The sequence below is a fragment of the Vanessa atalanta genome, chromosome 30 (assembly GCF_905147765.1).
Source record: "Vanessa atalanta chromosome 30, ilVanAtal1.2, whole genome shotgun sequence".
In the NCBI taxonomy this organism is placed as follows: domain Eukaryota; kingdom Metazoa; phylum Arthropoda; class Insecta; order Lepidoptera; family Nymphalidae; genus Vanessa; species Vanessa atalanta.
In genome coordinates this window covers 3,970,368-3,987,100 of record NC_061900.1, presented here as the reverse complement: position 1 = coordinate 3,987,100, position 16,733 = coordinate 3,970,368, and the positions used below count along the sequence as shown (strand labels likewise).

The 16,733-nt window shown below is 33.2% G+C and overlaps 1 protein-coding gene across 1 annotated transcript; it reads left to right on the top strand.

Annotated features, from left to right (window-relative positions):
* The first annotated feature begins 6,662 nt into the window (after positions 1–6,662).
* On the top strand, positions 6,663–12,184 carry LOC125075422 (cholesterol 7-desaturase nvd). Its single transcript, XM_047687161.1, has 8 exons — positions 6,663–6,875; positions 7,455–7,638; positions 8,310–8,495; positions 8,966–9,138; positions 9,666–9,771; positions 10,924–11,048; positions 11,275–11,445; positions 12,020–12,184. The coding sequence occupies exons 1-8, from the start codon at positions 6,663–6,665 to the stop codon at positions 12,182–12,184; spliced, it is 1,323 nt and encodes a 440-aa protein (XP_047543117.1).
* The last annotated feature ends 4,549 nt before the right edge of the window (positions 12,185–16,733 follow it).

The following is a 16,733-nucleotide window of genomic DNA, read 5'->3' as shown; positions in this document are numbered from 1 at the left end:
GCTAATGCAAAAGTTCCTAAAGATTCAAGCGTTATCCGAAAATTTAAAGACTTGAGATGCACGCGTTCTAACCACTAGGCCATCTCGGCTCTTTTTGGTTTCAATGTAAATTGTCGAAATCCGTCACGAAATTTGTACCATTATGAGACGGTTTTTGGCTAAACATGACCGAACCTCAAAATGCGAGCAATGCCGCGGGCGACAAATATACATATACTCAATGTATTTCAACGTATAATGTAGTCTACTAGTGTATATATATATAATAAACTTATAAAGTGGTAAAATTTGTTTGTTTGTAAAAGGTAACCTCTAGAATTAATCGAATTCAAATAATGTTTCAATGATAGAGACCGACATTCTACTTGAGTATCTGCATAGGATAAGACAAAGTCCCTTCACGCTTTGTACGCTTGGATCTTTTAAGCCACGCAACGGATTTTAATGCGGTTTTCGTCAATAAACAGATCGACTTTCGAATTTCCACCTCCCTTGCCGGTCGTTTTATTTCAGTTGCTTTGAAATAAGTTCCAAGTTGTTACACATTTTTGGAGAGCTAAGATAACCGTAATGTTATTTTTAAATAATCCGCAGGACAGGTTTCATAACGATTTTTTTTTTGTTTTTAAGGCAAGAAAATAACATCGTTTCGTAATATTAAAATTGATACATTTTTTTTAAATAAATTTTTAATGTTGCATTTTTGACTTATTTTGAAAAAAGCTAAAAAACCTGCTACCTTAAAAATGGTTCAGTTTTGCATTATGCATATGGGGGTTAAAATTATCGCAAATAGCCACCCCTATTATCTCATAATTACCAACAACCCTGTATATCAAGTACAAGTACATTAATCGACCTGTTGAAATTTATCAAACAAGTCTCAGAGAAACACCTCTTAAATAAGAACTTTGGTAAATATCACCGATACCAAAATATGTGCAAGCGAAGATATTCTATACTAATATGTTATGATATATATGACGGATACATGCACGTGGTTCTCAAATTATTCTTAGCTAGCAAGGTCAGGCATATAGGATACGGAAGACCGTGTTATGTTACATTTTATACAACTAGTGACCGCCCGCAACTTCAGCGACATACTTCTAGTGCCGAGACGATATATGAACGTCATATTTTAGGAGGAACAAATCACCTGGTAAGAGATGACCACTGATCATAGGCAATGGATACGTAATATTTATTGATTAATATAACTTTACTAAACATAATATTAACAAATACACCAGTACGCGGAATATTTTTTAAATTATTTGCTTAATTTTATAAACCTAAGGTTAAAATGAAATCAAAATTGTTAAAAATCTCTCTTTTACAATAAATTGGTGAAAATCATTTTTTTTTTCTAATTTTACGAGGGAAAACATAATGTAAATCGATTAGACTGGCTAAATCTACTGGCTGAGTCTAATGGCATTGACAAAAAATGTATTTATTAAATATATTATATCAATATTAATAACAGGTTTATAAATCTTTAAAACAAAAAAGACTCCAGCCTCCTACGCCATAAAACCATAAACTATCAAACGGTTTTTAATGCGGTTTCACCAATAGCCGGGCTGTGTCATGAGGAAGATCTAAAAAAAAATCTAAAATCTAGAAAGCGCGGGAAAATAAGACATAAAATGGCGCGCGTTGAACACGGTGTGAGTACAGCAAGATGATATTTAAATATACAGTGCAACCTTAATATAACGTACCTCAATATACCGAATTCCTCGATTTAACAAATTCACTTTACATTACGAATATTTTTTGCGAGCAACGTCTTTAAAACAAATTTTCAACTATTAATTAAAAAACTCAAAATTGTCAACCCAAAACCTTAAAGTCACCAACAAAAATTTTTGTTACCTACCTAATTGTTTTCAAATAGAAAATATAAGAATTTGACGAAAATGTGTTGTAATTGATTCCTAGAAATTGTAACAAGATGCAGATAAGAAGTACGTAATGTGAGATGAAAAAAAAACTGGTTTTTTAACCTCTTTATAACGAATTTTGGACCAACATAACCTCAACAAAACAAACCTCAGTTTAACGAATTACTTAATATAACGAATACTTACTTGTTCCCTTCCGATTTTTTATATCGAGTTTGCACTGTAATGCGTTTTTAATCTTATTTGTAAATCGACCTGACACTTGAATATAACACCTCATTTCACCAGTGAAAGAGGCTGACAGTTAGCCTGGTTAGTTTATTCAAGAGAAGCGGTTGCCATGGCAACCGAAACAACAATAATTACAGCTGTTACTCATAGCAACAGGAATGGCTAACCTAACCTAACCTAAATTTACAACCAAAGTCTCAATAACAATTCCGATTTGCAAAACGCAATTTTCTCACGAATTCATAATGGATACCATAGATATATCATTCAAAAATTCGACCAATGATATCGCGACGCGATATCATTGGTCGAAAATAGACGATAATAGACGCGATGTTTATTTTTCAAAGTCAAAGTCAAAAATCTTTATTAAATATAGAAGTGTTTACACTTGCTTATTGATTGTCAAAAATCTACCACCGGTTCGGAATTTAACACCTCGGACCTGAGAAGAACCGGCGAAAGAAACTCGCGGGATATTTTTTCTTTTTTTTTCCATTTTGCATGTACAATAATAATTATATTTTAGTTATTTGAAACAATCTGGAGCCGATCATTTCATTCCCAAGGAGTGCAGTCAACTAAAAAGTCATTAGTGTTGTAATATCCTTTAGCACACAAACGCTCTTTGACGATTCTTTTGAATTTTATAATTGAATAATTTTGAACGTTTTCCTCAGATAATATTCCATTGGCAGAATAATAATTGATCAGAAAACACATAATTGTTTACATACAAACGCTATTCCAACCACAAGAGGACAAAAGCCAAATAAACATAATTTGACAGCGAATTGACGCGATGTCATTGGTCGAGAGCTTGAGTAATCATTGATATCAAAAATGGCGTCTCGAACGTTGACGAAACTCTAAAAAATGACGTAAGTTGCTTAAGACAGACATAGGACAGATTAAAAATGTGTTAACAAAATACTAAAGTGTTTTTACTTTGAGACAGTTGATCCCACATTCTGAAATTTAACTCATCATAGTCTGTGGTGAAGTTTCTAGAAACTTCTAGAAACTTTTTGGCGCGAAATCGAAATTGCCATTCTGAGCTGCTAGCATTCTTAAGTTAAATCTCTAAATTATAAAGACAATTCTGGGTAAGCTTCGAAAATTTATAAACAGACTTTTAGACGAATAATTTTACTATTTATAGTATTAAATGTGTGTCACGATCATGTTACAATTTCTGCAGTTCTTAGAATTTCGAGTTGAATTCGAAGAATTGTGGCGTCGCTAATATTAAAAATGTAATAATTAAATAAAAACTGTTAGATTAAGAATATTTTTTCATTCATTAAAAAAAAAAAAAAATTGATTTAATAAAATTGTTTATCTGATACCTAATCGGGAAAGAATGTATTCGAAATTTTAATTCATTGCGTTTTTTTTTTTTTTTTTAAGAAATATCAGGTTTGTCGAAGATCGTAATATTAAGTTGCAATAAATTTTTATCTTGATCACTGATCTAATACTGATTGATAATTTAAGGGTCGATTTTATTAATAAATTGATGACATAATATGGCGGAATGATTGTGGGCTGAAGCAATACATTCAGAACTCATAAAAAATAAAAAAAAAAGATTGACAAATGCAATCGTTTTCAGTGGTTGATTTAAACGTTACGGTTTAGATTAGAAATTCAAATATTTGAAATTTATATTTCGATTGAATTCGAATGTAACTAACATGTAACGTTTTGGAAACGTTTTATTCTTAGATTTTAACAATTGAAAATGATTTTAATTTGACAAATGACATTGATTCTTAGTACATTTATTTGGTTTTAGAATATATATTATTTTTATTTTTGTATTGTGTACCTTTTAATTTCTTGTATGTTTCCTAAGTCTTGCAGTTTTATTTATGATCGAGCACGCTCGTATATGCTCATGTAAAAACATTGTGTCGTTTCACTGCGCAAAAACGTGCGCGTTTTCGCGCAAACGCCTTCCAACGCGTTTTTTAAGATTTTTTATCAGACTCTTATCTAAGCAATAATTATTAACTTAAATACTCTTTTTAAACATGTATTTTATTAAAGAACTACAAGAAAGTATTTATTGTAATATTATTGAGGCCTACTTTTCGCTATGACTCCGCACGGAAGTTAAATTAAGTATATTCGTATTTTAACGTTTATTGTCCACCTTGTGGTAAATGGCCCCCACTACCCTTTTCCTTAATATTGTAATAAATATTAACTATGGGCTACATCGTCAATGCGCTTCCAACCTTTTTTTAATTGGGACTGTTGTCGTCCACAGGTACGTCAATCCCATTGCCTCTTCTTCCAATCTTAGGTACCATTGCATCTCGTCCTACAGCTATACTATCTATTTACAAACCGAAACATAACAATACTGAATGGTACCACCCAGGGCTTCCACAAAGCCTCATTGAATTCCACCATCAAAATCCAATGACATTCCTCTAATATTCGAAAAATAGTAACTTATTTTGAGATTCACGTTAAGCCCTATATATGTTAGTGAAAAAATGTTTAATGATGGATGTTTCACACGTGTAGACGCGCCTTTATAATATTTTATAACGTTCAAATTGTAATTTGATCTATGAATCTATTACACGCAGTACAGTGCGTTAATTGATTTAATATATATAGTTTAGTTTAAGTATTAAATTGTTTTTGATGGTTCAGTACGTACCATTTTTTTATACGCTTTCATGTTTAGTCTAAAATCGACTACATGAAAACCGAAAAACAGTGCTCAGTTTTGACTCAGCAATTCTAAGCCGGGTTGTCGTCGCTAAACAAAATTATACGTGAAATTTAAATTAGATTTTTTTTCAATACAAATGTTTCTTGTGTGCTGTTCCGGTAAGGGTGAGTGAGCCAGTAATTGCAAGCGGAATATGACTAGGTAAGAACATATATCACGAGCTCTTGGGTTCGAGACTCGAGTCGGGAGAGGTCTTTGTCAAGAGAGCGTCTTTTTTTGTGTTTTTTAACATTATTGATCGCGTTGGATTTGTTTACCGGTTATTATGACATATGTAGGATTTCTTTTAAGACTTAAGTTTGTATAATCAAAATATAATTAGTAGTAGGCTCTTGCGAGCATTATATTTCGACTATTTAAAAAATTACTAACTTCTATACAAAAATTCCTTCTCATTTTCACCCTCTTAGGTGATGAATTTTCAAAAACCGTGTGAAAAGTGTTATACTTGTTAACATAAGCTTTATAATGTTTTCCATATTTGTAACATCGGAAATAACGTATTACCATTCACACCTTCATCCTACATTTCACCCTCTTAGGTGATGAATTTTTAAAAACCATGTGAAATGTGATTTCCTTATAAACAGAATCCCTATATCGATTTCTGTATTTGTAACATCGTAAATGACAATTTTTCATTAAAACTTTCACATTAAACATCACCCTCTTAGGTGATGAATTCTTAAAAACCTGGTCACCGTGGTAACATTTACTTGTAAACAGAATCATTACATCGATTTCCTTCTAAGATCGGAAATGACGAATGTCCATTAAAAAATAAAATTCATCTTCAATCCTATTGGGTGTTGATTTTTTCAAAAAACGCCGTAACAACCGTATTTAACTTATTAACATAAGCCTTAATGATTTTCATACTACTGACGTCATTGACGAATTTCCATATAAACCCCTTATTTAGTTACTTTCATTTGACCCAATTATATCCTGTTCAAGTTAGATTGATCTTTTTGACAGACGGGCGAGTGATGAGAAACAGAAAATATAACATATATAACAGTCGACGGAACGATGGAATGCGTAATTCAAATTAGAATTTAAAAAAAAATTAACTTATTTTTCTAAAAAGGGTTATACCAGCTAAAGAGACCCCAACCGAAAGGACCCCCGTTCGTAACAATAGCTTAACAATGATCTTTAATAAGGATTTTTTTAATCGATATATGAAACGTTTGTACAATTATATGTTAAATTTATTTTACTATATTATGATGTATTTTAACATAAAATATACAAAATCAAATCAAATCAAAATATACTTTATTCAAGTAGGCTTTTACGAGCACTTTTGAATAGTCATTTAACAAACTATTTAAAGTAAAGCTACCACCCGTTCGGAATGTAGATTCTACCCCTAAGAAACTCAGTAGTTACTCTTCTTCAATATCTAAAAATACAGTCATGTTAGTTAAATACAATTATATATGTATGTCATGTCTCCTGCCTGGAAGTCAACAAGCGTTAACTCCACGCTTTTTTATCATCTATATATCTTGTATCGAATAATATGCCTTCTTTACCGATGTATTTTTTACAAATGATTTGAATTTATGAAAATTCAATTAATTAAATTAATTTAAAGCCAGTAAAACGAATCGTACCTACTTATATAATAACTGTATACTTTTTCAACGACAACGATATGACGGTACTTGTAAATAGCGCCAACGTGAGCTAAAAACAATTCTATTATTGAAGATTTTTTTTTTTTCAGATATGACGTAAAGGGCTGAAGAAATCATTCCAAGATGGCGATGAAAGATTTGATCGAAAACGAAAGTAACTGTCAGAATACGAAAGTCAATGAACTTTACCTTTCTTCGCATTTAACGTACGCTGTTCTGTGTTCGATTTTTGAATTCGTCTTCAAATATTTCAAAGTTGCAGTTTTTGTTTTTATTTTTTTTCTCTTCATATACATCCTGTACAAATCGTATTGGAGTCCCGTGTTTTACGCAAAGGTAAGAATTATTGATATATTTTGATAAAAATTCGAATCAAGTTTTATCATATTATTTATAAATAAACGAGAAGTGTATTTATTTAAAATTTGTTTTTATTTAAAATTAATAATTTAAGCATTTTTAAATTTTGTTGGCTGTTGTTTCTTCGTGAGCCAATCTTAACTGTAGAGTCAAGTTTTGCTTATAATAATTACTCAAAGTGCGAAATACAATCTCTAAGCGTGAAAAAATACTGAACGATTTTGTGAAAATTTATTTTCCAAGAGTATTTAAACTTTATGTAAGGTTTTACAACACCATAACAACATAACAAAACAAAATGAACCAAGTTTAAAAACGTCTGAGCCCAAATACATATAGCTTTACAAAGCTCGTTATGTATAGAGGTTATCTATATTTATGTCATTTTTAAGCTGACTAAGCTAACTTAAGCATTGCAATGGTTGATTATTTATAATGTTAACGAAAATAAATATATTATTTGACCCAATTGTTAGTTAAACATTGTTAAAGATTATGAACCAAAAGGTATTTATGAGCCAAGATAAAAATAACATTGTACATTATATTTTATAGGAATTATCAGAGGTTGGGTTCAATCACATCCCAAAAGGAAAAGATAGATCCTTACACATAATAAGGGCTCAAAAAGCGAGGAGGTTTGGGAGCAAATTGCCACCTCCCTATCCAAATGGATGGTTCGCTCTCGTGGAGAGCAGAGACTTGGTAGTCGGTGGTGTTGTGGCTATAGATGCATTAGGTAAGGAATATACTTGCTGTATTTCCCTGTAGTTTCGTAACCTTCGAGCTTTCGATGAAAAGTTAAAAAGGTTTCACAAGTGAAGGCAAAACTATTATACGAGTAGACTGGCAAATTGGCTACTTGATGGTAAGTGGGCACTACCGCTCACATCGCCTTTACCTATATATGTGATATTGCCGCTGTAATGAATATTAATTACATCTGAAAATTTGTTACATTGCCAATGCGCCATCAAGCTTATGAACCAAGATGTTATATCACTTTTGATATAACATCTTGGTTTTCGCGTAGATACATTAAATCAGTCTCTTTTCAAACCGGAACACAACAATACTAAGTGTTGCTGTTTGGCGGTAGAATATCTGATGAATTGGTGGTGCCTACCCAATTTGGTTTGCACAAAACCCTATCAGAAACTAAAAAGAAATAGTTTTTTTTTGTATCTTTATTTGAAAAAATTGTGACATCAAAATTCCTTGTTGATTCATGTAATTGTTAATTGGTGGTTCATTTCTATTTATCGGTCGCTTAATATACCATTTTTTCCTGTAAGATGATGATTCCAAAGAGATATATAGTAAATTAAGAATTTTACTATTATTTTTTTATTAAAATTTTACGTTATACATGAAAATCTGCCTTGTAAATACTCTTAAATTCTTACACAGGACTTAATCTTTGCGTCTACCGAGGTGAAGATGAAACGGCGCGGGTAGTGGACGCTTACTGTCCACACTTGGGAGCAAATCTAGCGATTGGTGGTAATGTTTGCGGTAATTGCATCGAGTGTCCCTTCCACCAGTGGAAGTTCGGAGAGGATGGGCAGTGTGTCAGTATACCTCATACGGAGACAGGTGAGCTTTCGAGAGACAAAGCTATATAAAGATTTAAAATATGACTAATTTGTAATTTTTAATAAAGAATAGTAAAGGTGATCACCATTCCACCAATGAGTAAACAGTAATAATTAGATCATATCGTGCAGATTGAGATACATATTTAATAACATGCTTCATAGTTAGTAGGTCCAACTTCTGGGCTAAAGCTTCCACATTTACTCTTAAGAAAAGCCTTGGATTTTGTTCCAACACTCTGCTTAGTACATCACAGACAAGAAAACATTGTAGGAAAGCTTCACCTTCATTCACCGTCGTATAAGATTATATATCCAAGTTATAACATGAAAACTTAGTGGTCGGTGAGCTCAAACCTTCAGCTAAGACTCTCTTGAGCCACGATAGCTTAGCTATACAAGGCTATTTTGGCTCATAAATACTGGTGCATTACATATATCTTCTTAATCCTTATGTTTGTGTAATTCTAGTTCCCAAAGGCATATCAATAAAGACGTATCCGTCAATGGAGATTGACGGAACAGTCTGGGTGTGGTACGATGCTGAGGGTCGTCCTCCGCTCTGGACCGTCGAGGAGTCTGACGAGACGAAGAACTGGGGCTATAGGGGCAGGAATGAATTTCTTGTTAATGCTCATATTCAAGTAAGAAGTTTGATCTTTGAAGTATATTCAATTTTTCGTCTATTTATACAAAAAGTCGATCTATTTTTGCGGAAATGCGAGCGATCATAGTGTGCTTTTAAAGTTTCACAAATAACTTTCAAAGCTGCTAATACTTATTATATAATGTAATAATATTTAAATACTAAGTAAATCATTAAAATATTTAAAATTTTATGAATATTCGTAAGTTGTGGTTTCCCCTTAATTATAAAAAGTATACGAGTATATCGTTTTGTGTTGATTCAGTTCAAAGTTTTCTTGTTGATTATATATTAAGATTAACATGCTTATAATATGTTATAATTAGACTCACTTTTGTGTTACGGAGATTTATATTGAGACATAACTTACATCGTAATTAAAAATGATTAAATTATTTTGGCTTATATTATGTTCTTGCCTTTTACTCATATTATCGTTTACTTTAAAAACAAATAAATATCAAAATTACTTTAACTTAAACTCTATTAGATTGTTTTCCACATTTGTATATATTTTAATTCAAGGAAATACCAGAAAATGGCGCTGACGTGGCACATTTGAACGCCGTACACAATGTCTCGTTGCTAACTGACGTCGGATACAAATACCCATTTTTAAATTACATTATTGGTAAGTCATAGAAATGTATTCATAAATTTAATTATTGAGACATCAAATATTGAATAAATATGATCACAGATGAACGACAGAGTTAGGGGTCATGTTTGTAATAAATGTCAATAGATAGCGCTCATTATTTTTTTGTGTTTTCTTAATGGCGCTGGCTAGATTTTTATTTACTAATATAACAGCACCCCGTTACACTTATTCCGCCAAGATCCCCTCCGACTTCGTTCTCCCCACCGACTACGTTCTGAACCGAGGTGCGATCTCATAGGAGACACCCTCAGGACGAACATCACTCTCGAGCTCGAAAGGGCTCAAATTTCAAGGCTGAGTCCAGTACTCACCCCTAGGTCCGGTGTTGCTGTAAAGGCCAGCAGGGCCAACAGCACTACATCATTAAGAAAAAAAAGAAAAGAAAAATTATTCCACCAAGATTTTATGTGCTCAGTTTGGTTTTCAAACCATATCGTGATCTGCGGTAAAATATAGCATTATGATAAGACTTGCGTGTCTCCGCGCGGAGCATTATGAACGAATAAGCTCCAAACCTTCTGAAGAGTAGGTGGTCTCAGCTTAGCTGTAGGTCATTAACAGCTATTAATTGTAATCACCATTCACCACTAAGTATGTAAACCACTTCGGACTCGTAAACATCCTAAAGACACGACATTAAGATTCTAATTAGATACAGATGCAAAAAGAGCCGAGATGTCCCAGTGGTTAGAACTCCTGCATCTTATCCGATAATTGCGGGTTCAAGCCCAGGCAAGCGCCACTGAATTTTCATGTGCTTAATTTATGTTTATAATTCATCTCGTGCTCGACGGTGAAGGAAAACATCTTGAGGAAACCTGCATGTGTCTAAATTCAAGGATTCGGAGCAGCGTAGTGGAATATGCTCCAAACCTTCTCCTCAAAAGGCCAAGGAGGCCTTAACCCAACAGTGGGAAATTTACAGGCTGTTAATGAATGAATGAACATGAATGATCAAAATGAGGAATTTGTTTTCTTAACTCTAATAATATCAGTTTCTCATCCTGCCACGGGCAGTCTAAGTCAGTCAGGTATCATTTAAAATATTTATAGAATCCCAAAGGATAAATAAAAAAGCGTTGTTCTTGTGCGTTTGTTTTTATGGCAATAAACATTTCCCAGGTTGCCATAATTGGAGTGCGGAGTGGTCTAAGGGCGAAATAGATCACTTGGCCCAGATTAAAATTGCTCACCAGTACATTATAATGAAGTTCGACGTGTTCCCCATCAATGTTACAGTACATCAGGTAATATGGCCTAACATTTACTATGATATCAATAATAATAATAGCTTTTCTAAAAGAACAAACTTTAAATTCATCATAGAAACAGAAGTATCAGAAAGTGTCGTATTAAATCTCTACCAAAAACTGTTCCGTCTTACGGGATCAGGAATATAACGATTCGTTTATTTTAAAACGGGCAGTATCCAATAATTCCCTTTGTGAAAGTATATCATTAAAAAATCCTCAGATAGGTCCTGCGCACGTGAGACTACGCTTCCATTCGCCACTCGGTCCAATGACGATTATACAATCTGTGACGCCGATAGCGCCATTGGTACAAAAAGTCGTCCATAGAGTTTACACGCCCCGTTATAATGCTATCCTCGGCGCAGCTCTTGTGCTCATGGAAGCTTATCAAGTAAGTATTATTTTTTATAAAATGGGTAGGGAGTCGGGTAAATGGGCCACCAGCACCCATAGACAATGGCGCTGTACAATATTAATCTTGTATACATCGCCAATGCGCCACCAACGTTGGAAACTATGATGTTATGTCCCTTGCGCCTGTAGTTACACTAGCTCACTCACCCTTCAAACCGGTGTAGCCTGTAGACTCGATGGAAACTTATCCACAGTAAATTATTAATAAATAATAAACCATACTTGTATAATATTATTTATTTAACCCGAGCGTAGCAGAGTTTTCATCCAGTATCTTATAAAGCGCTACAATTAATCAAAACAAAATATTTTCATTTGAACTTAGAAGCTTTTGAATCATCAACTGCCATCGGTTCGTAATATTATACAAACACGTACATCCGTACAAATGACAGTCACAGTTAATTCTAAGCACTATTATCAAATATGATCTCCACTGTAAAATTTTGACTCACCACAAGTCGTTTTATGTTAATGAGCCAAAATAAACAAAAGCAAAATCACTAACGTCAATGTCATTTCATAATTTATCATATATTTACATTTTACAGTTTGCACGAGACGTTGCTATATGGAACAACAAGAGATATGTCAGTTCGCCTGCCTACGTGAAAAACGACAAAACCATTCGTACGTTCCGATCTTGGTTTTCACAGTTTTACAGCGAACAAAGCGTGTCTTTGAAGGATGCCTTGCAAAATCCGTTAGATTGGTGATTGAAAATCAATTGAAAATCACAATGTATCATAAGCATCCTCAAGAATAAGTTATTAACAAAAGAGTTTGTCATGTCCGTCTGTAATTATTATTGCTCAAAAATCAAGATAACGTCAAAAACTATTACAAGAGTATTATCGGTTCTCTCTCTTTTAAGTAACTCAAGTAACCGTCACAGATCATGAAATAAAATGACGAATCTCATTGTTGTTATTATATATACTTACATTATAAATGTGAAAGTAACTGTGTGTCTATCTGACTGTATGTTGCTCTTTCGACCAAAGCAATCCAAATTCAATGAAATTTGAAATGAAGCAAGATTGACTACATTTTATGACTACTGAAAACAAACCCGACGAACAATCATGTCATTTCATTTGTCATGTTGATACATAATTAGGTATATTTTGTTTTAGAAGCTTGAATTATAAAAAATCATCATAAATAAATATAGCAAACAAGCATTAAATTCCAATATGTATGGAAGTTTAATTATTCATGACTGTTTTATCTTAAATACACCGTGAGCCAAAATACTCTCTTTAATCTCTAAAATTCTGTCAGAAGCTTACTTTTCAAATACTCGTGATTAATTTGAACTGCAATTCGAAGAGTACGAAACATTACTTTTATATCTAAACGGACGATGGTTTACTTAGAATAAAAGGCAATTGTGATGGAAGATGTACTTTAAATGAATATTATGTTGAACGAAAATTTACTTGGTGGTAGGGCTTTGTGCAAGCCCATCTGGGTAGGTACCACCCACTCATCAGATATTCTACCGCCAAATAACAGTACTCTGTATTATTGTGTTCCGGTTGGAAGGGTGAGTGAGCCATTGTAAATAGGCACAAGGGACTTAGCATCTTAGTTCCCAAAGTTGGTGGCGCATAGGTGTTGTAAGGAATGATTAATATTTCTTACAGCGCCTTTGTCTATGGGCGGTGGTGACCACTTACCATCAGGTGGCCCATATGCTCGTCCGCCAAGTAATGCCTTAAAAAAAACGAAAATTATTCCATTTGAATTTTTATGTCAAAATAACTATACTTTATTCATTTTTATTTTGGATCATGTCATTTTTTTTTATTACCAGTGTTCGCTCAGTGATCGAAATTCAATCATAATTATTGTTGAAAATTAACGTTAAGCTACAACGAAATACATTTATAAATTTTCATATTACTTACGAACACTAAAGCTTGTGACGCGGTAAAAAAAAATTTGACTGCGATGAAAAAGGCATTGAGCAGTTGTGCCTTTGACTATTTTGTAGGCATAGATAATAATTAAAAAGTAAGTTCTCATATTAGTTAATTAAAATTGTCAAATAATGTGTGTCATAAATTGAATTTTATGTATTAATCATCACAATTCGATTGCAAACAAGATTAGTTAAAATTCCTCCTTAAAATTAAGTTTGAACATTTGTTTTAGCTTTTAAGATGTTATTCCTGTAAATAAAACTATGATATTTTTTTCAAAAACATATATTGTATGATTTTTGTAATACAATAAAAAAAAAACAAATAAATATAATATCTGTCGGTTACGTCATTCGAACGGATAATTTAATGTTATTGTTGCCATATATGAAAATTGTTTTATGTAATATTTCTTAATGTAAATATAAAAATATATAATGAATATGTCTATAGTTTATTAACATAACCCTGACTAGATAACTACCCCATATTTTCAAATATCGACTACCCTTAATTACATTTTGCCGAGCCGACTACAAATAATAATTCAAACAATAGATTATCCAAGATCTCAAACAATGATATTGAGCCAGTTTACCTCAAAGTTATTTTGTTAATTCCTCCCGTTAGTATGGACTGTAAAAATAATTTAAATGATTCGGCCATCAAAATCACGTGTTAATTTTCCAGATTATACTGACGTAAAACGGGTCGCAGTTGATATTTGGGGTTTTCTTTTCAGAATTTGGTCGTTTCCACCTACACCGTAACTGATCTGAATTCAGCATAGTCTATATAGCCGTCATTGTTCTTATCCGCCTGTTTTAATGCACCTTCGACTATTTCGGACAGATCTTCATCCTTATATTGAAGGATTACTTGTTTTTCTTCGCCGTTTGGTTCTGCGAAATTCATTATTGTTATATTGCATGACACAACGTCAGTTAACACAAATCAGTAGAAATTCACTGCCTGGTGGTATTTTTGCAAGACTGCCTAGGTAGTAGTGTATACAGTATTGTTGTCTTCCAGTTTGAGGCAGCTAGTGTTGTACAGGCACATGGGACATAACATCTCAGATACCAAATTTTGTTGCGCATTGGCGATGTAAGGAATGGTTAAAATTTCTTAACCCTTTGAAAAATGGGAAGACGAACTTTTAAAAAATCCTAAACAAAGACAACACAAAGAGCCGAGATGGCCCAGTGGTTAGAATGCGTGCATCTTAACCGATGATTGCGGGTTCAAACCTAGGCAAGTACCACTGAATTTGCATGTGCTTAATTTGCGTTTATAATTCATCTCGTGCTCGGTGGTGAAGGAAAATGTCGTGAGGAAATCTGCATGTTTTTTAAAAAACGAAATTCTGCTACATGTGTATCCATCAACCCGCATTGGAGCAGCGTGGTGGAATATGCTCCAAAGCTTCTCCTCAAAGGGAGAGGGGGCCTTAGCCCAGCAGTGGGAATATTACAGGCTGTTAATGTTATGTAAATGTAAAAACAAAGACTGTACGAAAAAAATAATATATACATACTCTCTTATTATTTATTACTAAAGAATTAAAGAGACTTAAATAAAAAAATAATAATAGCAGAAGAATTAACGGGCTAAAGACAAAATCTTATAATTAAAAAGAGAAGCTGAAATCACTTACGAAAGCAAACACACCCATAAAACTTTACAAGAAATTCAATATAAAAATTACAGAACACACCTTTAGACTCACCCAAAAAAAATCCATCCAACCCACGCTTCAAAGCACCCTTCAATCCAAAAGCATTGGTAGTACCTATTTATGCGTTTGTATTTCGATTTACACATCACGTTGTAAAATTATGGTTCACTGTCGAGAAAATCATAGGAGTACTTTGGAAATTGACTATCTGTACGCGCGAGAGAAAAGTGGAGTGTAGTTAAGGAAAAAGGGGAGTTGTTACCTCAAAACTGGGCTCTGACTTATGAAGACACGTTCTTCTTGGGAGCGCTCCCTTGGTCTTCATACACTCGAAGAACACAGCCAAAGGGATGTGTGATATTACAGGAGAAGGATAAGTCCGTTACACAAGCTAATTTCAAAAGCGCGGCGCAGTCACACAACACACGAGAAGGGAAGAGAAAAAAAGAAGTACATCATACGTCAAATCATTCATCATTTACGTTTCATTTTTGACGATGGCATGGCGAGAGCAACTAGTGCAGCTCAATCTAGCTGACTGTACTAGTCGTCTTCGCGTTTGGATTGCACTTCCACATACTATCAGGTGGAGTCATAAAACAATCTCGTGCTTCGAAAAGGACGTAAAGCCGTTGATTCTGCACCCGAACTTTGTCCGTCCTATCGGATTATAAGAATGAGTGCACCTTCTTGAGCACTTGATGTTTCCTCAGTGCTCGTAATCAGTGAATAAGACATCATTAATTTAAAATGTCGTTATAAAACAAATTTTGCCTTAAGGATTGCCAAGCTACGTAAAAACGTAGTCGAATCTTCGTTATTGTTCCAAGTGATCGATGATCCGGAATAAATATTACTCACAAAGTTATATTATTTATAAAAATAATTAAAAAAGCTCTCTTTTGTGTTGTTAATGTAAAGATTTAAAACTTAAAAAGCAAGATAGGGAAAAGTGTTATAAAGTATAAAAATCTCTACTGTTAACAATATAATAATGAGCCATACTACAAAAGTTGCCATTGTGGCTCATTCTTAGTAATATCAACGCAACAAAATTACAATTGAGTTCTGATTTAACTAGCACAGAATATTTTATATGCTTCATTGCAGATAAATAGTTACAGAAAAATGTACTAATTTTACACACTATCTCGTAAAAACAAAAGAGGTTATATATGTATTAGGGTGTTTCTCATATTCAGTAGGCTATTTGACAATGCGAAAAATAAAGTGTCAATTATTGTAATCAGTATAAATTATGAGTTTAAAAATGGTTATTTATCAACGAAAGTTGAAAACAATAATTAATTTACTCAAAAATCCATAAATAAAAATGCATTTTTTAAACGTTTGTCACGTGACACAAAACGCTCCCGATTGATCGGGCTTATGATGATGTCACTCGCTTATTAACCTCGTTTGCCTACTATATGTACCGCAGATTACAATACAGGCAAGTAACGTCACCGAATCCATTACAGCGCCATATTGTCAAAGTAGCTTTCGCGGGCTATTTAGATATGGAATTTTTCAGCAAATATGTACCAGAATAAAAAAGACAACTTTTACTGGGCTCCTTATACTCTACTAAATAATATAAAACGCATTTTAAAAACCATTCGAATAGCCTATTAAAAGAAAACGCGTTAAAGAAACAAG

Coding starts and splice junctions, on each gene's coding strand:
- LOC125075422 (XM_047687161.1), top strand. CDS start 6,663: ATGGCGATGAAAGATTTGATCGAAAACGAAAGTAACTGTCAGAATACG. Junction 6,876..7,454: donor GTCCCGTGTTTTACGCAAAG/GTAAGAATTATT, acceptor TATATTTTATAG/GAATTATCAGAGGTTGGGTT. Junction 8,496..8,965: donor TATACCTCATACGGAGACAG/GTGAGCTTTCGA, acceptor GTGTAATTCTAG/TTCCCAAAGGCATATCAATA.